This window comes from Orycteropus afer, unplaced genomic scaffold (assembly GCF_000298275.1).
Source record: "Orycteropus afer afer isolate SDZICR_OR568_19922 unplaced genomic scaffold, OryAfe1.0 scaffold00155, whole genome shotgun sequence".
NCBI classification, from domain to species: Eukaryota; Metazoa; Chordata; class Mammalia; order Tubulidentata; family Orycteropodidae; genus Orycteropus; species Orycteropus afer.
In genome coordinates, this window is record NW_006921742.1 from 7,077,969 (window position 1) to 7,088,825 (window position 10,857).

Consider the following 10,857-nt stretch of genomic DNA (forward strand, 5'->3'; position numbering starts at 1 on the left):
TCTACAGACTTCCTTTTGCCTAGAGAAGGAAAATTAAAATGAACCAAAGGATATATCCAGAAATGAATAAAAGAAGCTACTTAAGAAGGCCATGACTCAGTTTTTATATGTGTATACCTAGCAACCTAGGAATATAAAAACCAAAAATATTTTTTTTTTCCAATTGCAGTCTACTTCAAGGAGTTACTCTGATTCCCTTTCATCACAGTTAGTATCAGTGTTGGGAATTAAAATTTGAGAAAAATTACCCAATAAGAATGAATATAGATGGCTAAACGATGCTTACTCAGTGTGATGTGATAATGCAGCAGGGACCCTTGTAATTTGTCATATACCAATAAAATATCCTAAGTGGTAATAGCTGTTGTTTATTTACATAATTTTGATACTATTCTTGTATATGTCCTATGCAATGAATTTCTATGGACTATTTCTAGATTTTAAAATACTAACTTGTGGGAAAATTACTGGTGTGGTATGGCTTTTTTGAGGAGTTGAAAATTGCTTTATAAAATTCCTCAAACACCTCTTTAAGGTTTTTGCCTGGGAAAGTGGGGAATATTTTTACAGTTGGTGCCTGTGCTACTGTTTAGAGAATACAGGAATTCCAGATTCATAGTCGAGCTCTCTTGTTCTCTGCTAATTAATAGAAACTTACCAGCCATAATGTGATGATGGAGAGTCAGCATTGCTTCTCTTCCTTTTTTAAAATATAGTAGTCAATTTTTTCAGACGTTCTCTTTTTAAGTTAATCTTTGTTCACATTGAGTAAAATTGAGTACACATTGGTGTAAATCTTATCATTCACTTTTTTTAAGGGTATTTCAACCACAAAGTGGCCATTCTCTTAGCTTTGAACACAAGTTTCACAGAAATTTGTGTGATAAGGCAAATTGACACACTTTGACCCGTACACTTGGCAAATTATCCCTTTAATTAAAACTTTGTTAGAGGCATAAGAAGAGTGTGTGTGTGTGTGTAAAAGTGTGAAACCACTGGTAGCTGAACTATACTGGGTAATTTTAATGTTACAGACACATTTCCTACATAGAAATATGCTCTCTTATTTATGAGAGATGGTTACTTGACCTTTTTTTAGGGTTTACACAGTGTTTTAGCTTTTCCTCTTCCTCTACAAGTTTACTGTTGAAGGGTTTCAATGAGAATGCCTTTGTGATAGACGTTAAGTTTCTTTTCACCTTCAGAAAGCAGTACAGAAATCTGTATTTATGAATTTATGAATTGCTAAATAGTTGAGGAAAATGAAATAAATAAAGCTTCATTGTCGGGTTTGTATTTGGCTAGAACTCAGTCTCTGAGAACAGGCCTTGACAAAATTACATAAACATCATATGGATGTTTGGTAATAGAATATTAGCTTTTATTTATATTTTAGGGTTCTCAGATAAGTGAAACCAGTACTGTCAAATCTGAATGTCAGAAGTCTTATTGTTCATTTTAGTGAGGTAAATGTTAAAATTGTAAGAATATTTTAATGGAGTTTTAAATGAATGAGGTTTGTTAGTGCTCCTTAATATTTTATGATCCAGAAATGTATGGACATTTGTTGTGTTTCATTGTCTGAGTCAAGAGCCTCAGAGATAGTGTTGATTTGTAATTTGACTCTGAAATGATAATTTAGTATGCATCAGTTATGCTAATAAGGCCAGAGTTGTATGTTTAATTAGATGTGTTAGTCCTATGAAGTCCCTGGGTGATGCAAATGGTTAAGTGCATGGCTACTAACCAAAAGGTTGACAGTTTGCACCCACTCAAAGATGCCTTGGAAGAAAGACCTGGTCATCTACTTCTGAAAGGTCACAGCCATTGAAAACCCGAATGAAGCACAATTCTCTGAAATGTGTTGCCAGGAGTTGAAATGAACTCCACAGCAACTAGGAAGAAAAACAAAACTGAAAAGTTATCTTTGTATTGTTACGTTACCACATAGTACCGTAGGCTTTAAAAATAGGAAGGAAATTTTCTTTGGTGGTTACCAGGGATAGGAGGGAAAATGGATAATTAAGAGACAGGTTTGATGTGGGTGAAAGGAAAGGCAACATAACCAAAGTATGTGCCTAATACAGTATCATTGAGGAAAAGGAAGACACCAAGAGGTGCATGAGAGGTACAGATCGTACATAAATTTGGTAGATGGTGTTCCTACACGTGTGTATGTGCTATAAAAATGTCCCTATGCTGTTTAAACCAAACAGGAAACAAAGGATAATTTCTTACCCACAGATAAGCACCTTGACTTGGGGAATAATGGATTCCACTGATTAAAATGAAAGTGAACAGCATTTTACCACCACCACTGGAAAAGAAACTCAAAGAACATGTCTCAATTATTTAAATCATTACTTTCTGTGGACTTTTTAGGTGTTTTATATTTACAACAGTGAACTGTTTTCTGCATCACTTTGAAAATGCAGATTATCTTGATTTTTGCAAATAGAGAAGAATTGGGCAGTGGGGCTTAAATGCTTTTATTCCCCCCTCAAGAATGAGAATTGGATTTTTCTGAATCTTTTGGAGTTGCTCAGCTTCCTGACTCAATAAAAACAAGAACTCCCTTTAATAAGGATAAATGATAATAAGTATACTTTACAATTAGGTGACTTGTAAACTGTGTTTGGCAGTGATAACTTGATACTGTTGTAGTAAATGCAGATTTCAAGGAATGCGAAGAGCCACTATAAAGAATTATCAGACCCCTCCAGAAGAGTGGTTTCCTTGCAACTAGTCTTGATTAAGGAAGATAGTTTTGTTTTATCTTAACTTGAACTATAAAGGAAATACTACCACTTGTTTTAAAAACTTCCAGACTGCTTCTCAGGCTACTATGGGAGTATGTAAATGCACTTCGATTTGTTGTCTTAAAGTTGTGTATCATCGTACTTAGGCATAAAAATATGGTAAATATACAAAAGTTACTTAATGCCAATATACAGTTGTCAAAATGAGTTGCAGAAATAGAGTCACCTTTACTTAACATAAAACTGAGGAATCAATTTTCTGAGTAGAGAAGTTCAGATGTTGCAGTGAGGATTTTCGAGCTGTGGGAAATTACCATTTATCTTTCAAGATTTAATTTGAACTTTTAAAATTAATTGGAAAGAATTGAGTGAAAAATTGAGGCATTTGATTTGAACGGAAAATATAACGTTTCCTGTTTCACTGTAAATTAAATTCTAATACTACATTCCTTAGTAGACCAGTTTTCAAAATGTAATTTCTCTCCCTTGATAAAATATTCCGTGTTTTTTAACATGTATGTCAGTCCTTCACAAAGCATAAGACTTGGCAGAATTTATTTTACAGCTGTAAGAGTACTGGAATCCCAGTGTTTAGATACAGAACTCCAGTAGTGTGGGGAAAGAAGTATTAAGGAAAAAAGACAATGTAGTTTCAGTTTAAGCTATGTGATCTGCTCAGGAGCAATATTGTTTGATTATGTGCTGTCTCCGTGACTTGGGAAAAAATTCAGAAAATATGTATTTTGCTAAATATTCTAATGCCACAGGAAAAAGTTAAGAACTTGAATTTGCCAATAGGTCTTAAAAACACATGGAAGTCACTGTATACAATTATCCGTGTCTAAAACAAAAATAAACCATTTGTTCTAGGAGGCGTAACTTCCAGATACCAAAAAATATTAAGATGTCAGTAATGCAGTCAGCAGTATTCCTGGAATAACAGCAGTGTTTCAAATGGCTGTTTCTTGTATTTTTTTTCCCAGCTGACTGAGGGCATAATGCCAGAGTATAGCAGTGCAAACAAGGACTTAACACTTGGTTGAACACAGAAGTGCTCTAGATGTGTTGTTAGCAATATGTAGCCGAGTAATTGGAAAATATATATTCTTCAAACCCTCTATAAATTTTCTTGCAGTTTTTAACTTGTATATCTTTTTTTAGTTTGACAAATAACGTAAAGTCTATGAATTGGACAGTAGAGCAGTGGCGAAGATAATGCTTATTGTCTCCTTTTCTCTTTACTCTTGGATCATCCCTGTCTTTAGGCCTTCCCCTTTTTTGCATAAATTAGGTTAGAAATAAGGACTATGCTAGACCAGACTCCCCTAGTGATTGCTTGGTACTCTTAGTATGTGCCTCTCCTCCACCCAACCCTCTAATCCAGAATCTAGAAATCCATGTGTAAATCTTTTTAAATGTCAGCATTTCGTTAGTATGGTGTTTAGACATCCCTCTATATACTTAATACTGGGAAATAACCACATTTAAGAAACTTGCATTTCTTAGGCACTTGTTCTGTGGACATTTATAAAAACAATTTTCTGGTAGCTTTGACAAATGTCAGTCCTGCACTGCCTGACACAGAGATTCTTGTTAATTGCCATGGAGTCATTCTGACTCATGAGTACCCAATGTGTGCACAGAATTGCTCCTAAAGGTTTTCAAGGTTGTGACCTTTTGGAAACAGATTGCCCGGACTGTCTGAAGCCACCTCTGGATGGGTTTGTACCTGCCCACCTTTAGGCTTGTCTGGCATTTAACCGTTTGTACCACCCAGGAAAGCCAGTAGTGGGGTGAAAGGAGCTCTCTGGTGGCCTAGTGCTTAAGGCATTTGACTGCTAACCAGAAGGTTGGCTGTTCAAATCCACCAGCCACTCTGCAAAAGGAAAACTGGGCAATATACTTCTGTAAAGATTTACTGCTTTGGGAACCCAAAGGGGGTCACTATGAGTTGGAATCAACTCTGGAAGTGCGTTTTTTTTTTTTAAATAGTGGGTTAAAAAGGCAAATAGCCCTGCCTGGCTGAGTAATGCCCAGCGGCATCACTGTAACAAGACCATAGTAACACAGGCAGTGTTAATCCTGATTCAAAATGGGATTGGTTGAGCATGAGTGATTATATTTAATAAAAATTGTGATATTTCAGAGCTTAAAGGGTTAAACATAATTTTTGGAAAATCCATTCTCCTAATAACCTCAGAGGGAACTCTAGTGGTATAGTACCTGAGGCATTTGACTGCTAACCAAAAGGCTGGTGGTTCAAACCTACCAGCCACACCTTGGAAGGAAAGGTTGGGTGATCTACTTTGATAGTGATAACCGCCTTGGAAATTCAAGGAGGGATCGCTATGAGTCGGCGACGACTCATCGGAGACGACTGGTCGGCACATAACAATACCTCAGAAACTCTCCCAGTAATGACTGCTCAGTGCTAGGGAGAATCCACTTGAAGTTCATCAAGGAATATGACTTCCTCACTGTGTGGAAAAATCAAATTTCACTTCTCTAACACCAAATAGGAGGGTCAAATCAGTGCAACCCAGTAACAGTCTTGGTTCACTGATAACTGCACAGGCAGCACCTTTTTCCCTGACGCTAGCCACCAGGAACTAGGTCAGGCCTCACAAGGGGCACAGTCCTCCAGACTGCCAGATTTACTGAAGGTCTCAGCCAGCTGCAAGCTAGGGAGTCCCTGGGACTCGCCTCTGGCCTGCTAGCTATGAATTGGGAGGTACTCAAGACTCCCCTGTCACCTTCCATCTGCTGACCGTAAAATTAGTTTCCTTCTGCCTCTCAGGATGCCGTCAGTTCAGGAGGCCCCAGGCCTGACGTCCCAATTCCTTTGAGTTTGATAATTTGCTAGAACCACTCAACTCATGGAAAGTGCTGTACTTAAGGTTACAGGTTTTCTGAAATAAGAGGACACAAATGAAGAGGCTTGGTGAGCTCTGGCATGGTTCCCAACTTGAAGCTTCCATGTCCCAACAAGACTACCCTCCCAAAGAACTTGTGTGTCCAGAGCCTTTATTGCCCCATTACGTGATAATCTGGTGATAGTCACGACATGGGCTAGGCACCTTAGTACGAGCTCAGGTGTGGTCTTAAGGCCTCATCACAGACATTTCTGTCACTGGGGAGATTTCAAGGTTTTAGAGGTTATCTCAGGAACCAGGGACAAAGACCAAATTGTTAGATAAAGTTAAATGTAAACCCTACACTCAGAAGAGGGATTTTAGAAAAAACAATTGGAATTTCTGGGATAAGGTGTCCTAAGGCACAGCAAATAAGGTATAGGAGTATTGGTTTAAAGATAGGTGAATGCATCTGTAAGTTATAGGACAACTTTTCAGTGCTAATTACCAATTCCCAACTACAAACAAAACTTTGTTTTAAAATACTAAGTTTTAAGTATAACTTCAGATTCTCTGCAATGCAGAAACTGCTGTGGAGTTGGATCAGACTCATAGCGACCCCTCCTTAGGTTTCTGAGGCTGTATCACTACGGAAATAGATTGCCTAACCTTCCTTCCGAAGAGTGGCTGGTGGATTTGAACCGCCAGCCTTCTGATAAGCAATGAAATGCCTTAGGCACTACGCCACCAGAACTCCCAAATCAGATTCTCCACTTTACCATTATACCAAGTCCTCTCGCCAATTCACCATTGTTGTTAGGTGCCGTTGAGTCAGCTGCAACTCATAACAACCCTATGTACACAGAACAAAACACTGCCCGGTCCTGTGCTAGCCTCACGGAATCCCTGCTATACCTGAGCCCGTTGTTGCAGCCACTGTGTCAATCCATCTCGTCGAGGGTCTTCCCATTTTTGCTGACTTTCCACTTTACCAAGCATGATTTCCTTCTCCATGGTCTTTTCTGACAACATGACCAAAGTAAGTCAAACGAAGTCTGGCCATTCTCACTTCCGCGGAACATTCCTGCCGCATTTCTTCCAGGACAGATTTGTTAGTTCTTGGCAGTCCATGGGACTTTCAAGGTAACTGAAAAATAATAGGACATAGAAAAGCAATACAGATTTCAGGAATAGTGTGTGAAATAAAAATAGTTGCAGTGTTTTCACCGTGGTGCTGTCTTTGAGCACAATGCATCAACTTCACAGCTGCTGTTGTCCTTCATGGTTAACTGAAAAATGAGAAGATGTGGCAAAACATGAGTAAATATTAATCAATACAATGAATATGTAGAAGGGCAAAAAATCATGAAAGTACTTTGCGAATGGTAAGTTTCATTTTATTAGTGCATCTTGAGGAAGGCTTCACTGGCTGCTTCCCAGCCTCGTGTTTCAAGGGATGTTACCATTCTGGTCATGTTCATTATGTGCTATATTTGATATGAGACTGGAAAGAGAAGGGTATAACATTGGGATTTACTCATCTATGAAGGCAAAAGGGAAGGGATGCATTTGCCTTCTGCTTTCACCTTGTCCATCACGCACTCCCCTCGTGCCCTGCCCTCATCCTTACTCAGCTTTGTCTACAGGCCCGTCACAGTTCCCAAACACACGGGTCATTTTTTTTTTTTCCTTCTAAATTTTATTTTGTTAAATAACATTGTTGAGAATATACAAAGCAAATTATAAACCAGTTCAGCAGTTGCTATATGCACAGTTAAGTGAGATTGATTACATTCTTCCATTTGCACCCTCTTTTTCTGAAATTGTTCCTCCCTTATGAACATGAACTCATTCCCCCTAAGGTTCCTGTGTGACCTTTCCAGTTGCTGTTGTCAACGTGATTGCGTGTGGATAGTTGTTCCAAGAGCATAGTGCTCAAGGCCATTTTGACTAGTTAAGCTCTATTAGGTGTTAGGATTTCAGGGGATCTTTTGGTTTAAGGTTAAAGATTATCTCAGAGCAATAGTAACAGAGGGTCATCCACCCTCCATGGCTCCAGAGTCTAGAGTCTTTAAATTTGAAATTCTGTTTTGCATTTTCCCCTTTTGATCAGAATTCTTCTGTGGAATCTTTGTTCAAAATGTTCAGTAATGGAACTCGGGCATCATCCAGTTGTGGCCTCATGGCAAAGGAGGCAGTTGTTCATAGAGGTATTTAGCCACATTCCATAGCCGCCTATTCCTATTCCTGACTTTCCTTCTTTCTCGGTTGTGACTTGGATGGCTGTTTGTAAGCTTTTAAGATTCCAGGCATCATGCAGTGAACTATGACATAGAATAGACATGTTACTAGGCTAGTTAACTGGGATGTCCCATGAAACCATGTCCCTAAACCTCCAAACCAAGGAATGGAATCTCTTTAGGTGATGGGTTGTACAAAGCAAAGCAGCCTCAGAAGTTCCCTCCCCTTGCTTTGTTGTAAATATATAACACAACTCACCAAATCCACTTTTTACAGGTGTACAACTCACTGACAGCAATTACAATAATCACATGTGCAACCCTCTCCTTAATGTGATTTTCCCATCACTGTTAACTCTCCTTTCTCCTCTACTTCTCACCCCTGGTAACCACCAATAAACTCTATATATTTGCCCTTTTACATAAGTGAGGTCATATATCTGTCCTTTTGTGATTGGCTTATTTCACTCAGCATAATGTCTCCAGCCTCCACCTGTACTGTAGCATGTATCAAGACTCCTCTATCAAGGCTCCATTTCTCCTACTGGCTGAGTAGTACTCCATTGTACCACATTTTGTTAATCTGTTCATCTGTTGATGGGCATTTAGGTTGTTCCCACCTGTTGGGTATTGTGAATAGTGCTGCAGTGAACACTGGTGTATAAATTTTGAGTCTCTGTTTTCAAATGTGTTGGAAATGTACTTAGGACTGGAATTGCTGGATCATGTGGTAGTTCTATTTTTAGTTATTTGAAGAACCACCACAGTGTTTTCTGCAACAGCTGTACCATTTTGCATTCTCACCAACAGTGAATAAGGGTTCCAGTTTCCCCCAGTGGGAATAAAATGGTATCTTGTAGTTTTGATTTGCATCTTTCTGATGGCTAGTGGTGCTGAGCATCTTTTCATGTGTCTAGTGGCCATCTGAATGTCCTTTTTGGTGAAATGTCTATTCAAGTCCTTTGCCCATTTTATGATTGGGTTGTCTTTTTGTTAAGTTGTATATGCATTTTGGTTATTAGATTCTTATTGGATATATGGTTTCAGAAGATATTCTCCCAGTTGGTAGCTTCTCTTTCCACTTTTTTTGTAAAGTTTTTTGATGAACAAAATTTTAAAATTTTTATGAGGTCCCATTTTGCTGTTTGTGCTTTTGTTACTATATTAGATAATCCAGTGTTAAAAGCTAGGACTGTTAGTATTGCCCCTGCATTTTCTTCTAAGAATGTTACGGTTTTAGTTTGCACATTTAGGTCCTTAATCCATTTTGAATTTGTTTTTGTGTATGGCATGAGGCCTAGATCCCGTTTTTTTTTTCCTACATGTGAAAATCCAATCTTACTAACACTTTCTTGAAGAGACTCTCCTTTCTTCATCTAATGGATTTAGCACACTTGTCAATTGACCATATGTGTGGGTTTATTTCTGGCCTCTCAATTCTGTTCCATTGGCGTATATGCCTATTGTTAGACTAGCACCAGGGTGTTCTGATTACCGCAGCTGTATGTTTTAAAATCAGGAAGCGTGAGTCCTCCAGGGGCTCATTCTTGATTATCAATTTTCTCTCATTCCACACCCAGTTATTTGAACAGATATTTATCATGTATCAGGCACTTTTCTAAAGCACGTAGATCAGAACAAAGTTTCTGTTCTCTTACAGTCTAGTTCAGTGGTAGGGGGAGCATAAATATACAATGTGATAAGTATTATAAAGAAAAATAAATATGAAGCAAAAAGACTGAGGAAGGATGCCATTTATTTATGGTGTTCAGAGAAAGCCTCTCTGAAGTCTCCTCCACTAGAATGCAAGCCCCAGGGCAGGCCCTTACTTGCCTTGCTCATTACTGCATTTCCTGTGCTAGCCACTCCTCGGAAGGAAGGTTGGGCAATCTACTTCCCCAGTGATACCGCCTCGGAAACCCAAGGAGGGGTCGTTATGAGTCGGTCCGACTGGATGGCACATAACAGCAAGGTGCATGGCACCCAGTACTTTCAGTATTAGCTGAACGAATGAATCAATGATGTGAACCATAGGGGAACAGTTAAAATATTCCCCCAATTTTTATTATGCAGGTCAGCAACAGACACCACTGACCCTAAATTGTGTCAGTCTGACTCACTTGCTGCTAAAATGCGAGAAGTCGTTTTTCACGACGCCGTGAGTTACCTCAAGTCAGAATCGAAAACTGGGAGATCACATTTTACACGTCAGTACCATCCTCACTTAGTCCAGAGCAGTGTCCGGCCCACATTTGATACTCTGGGACAAAGGACTCTTAATTACTCCAAAACACTCGAGGGCAGTACTTAGCTTCTGCTTGGCCCACTGGCATTTAATAGCTGTTCACTGAACGAACTAGTGAATGACTGAAAAAGAAATCGTGATTCTCCGCAGCAGGAGAGCAGCAGCTTCGCTTGGGGCCCGGGTATGGTGGAGGAGATATTCTCGCCACGAAGAGCCATGTGGGGCACGAACTCCGGATCGAGGGCCTGGCTCAAGGAGCGCTCCAATAAGCAACTCTCAAGGAAGGGCTCCCGGAACCTTCTAGCCGAGATTTCTGCGTGCGCCGAGGTCAGCGCAGCCTGCCCCGCCCATTGGTTGCCTCATGGAAGACCCGCCCCTCGAGGGAGAAGGAGAAACTCGGCAGCTTCTTCGGCCTGTGCAAATTATCACAACGACCCTGACGTAATCCAGCTACCAATCACAAGAAGCCATTTTCAGCTTTGTCCAATGAGAGAGGGTACAGGTTACACGGCCCGCCGAGTTTGATTTTCTTCTTGGTCAACTTCTGAGTTCCGGGTCCGCGGAAGTAGAGGTCCTGCAGCGGAGGAGGCGGGCTGCTAGGCCTCCTGCGGTGTTACCCCGGCTGAGTGAGGGCAGGCGGACTGGGGACGAGTGCAAGCCGTCCTGTCCTCCTTGATTGATGATTCCGAGTCCGGGCCCCGTAACGCCTGCAATTCAACTTCTCAATAGTGACCTGGGGTCTCGGCTTTGGAGTAAGGTGA

General features: G+C 40.0%; 1 protein-coding gene across 1 annotated transcript in view; it reads left to right on the plus strand.

Annotated features, from left to right (window-relative positions):
• Positions 1 to 10,621, plus strand: part of BCLAF1 (BCL2 associated transcription factor 1) — a 31,820-nt gene extending 21,199 nt beyond the window's left edge. Inside the window, exon 11 of the mRNA XM_042781717.1 lies at positions 10,247 to 10,621. Coding sequence (XP_042637651.1) covers positions 10,247 to 10,621 — 375 coding nt within the window. The remainder of the gene's footprint in view (positions 1 to 10,246) is intronic.
• Positions 10,622 to 10,857: the final 236 nt, after the last annotated feature.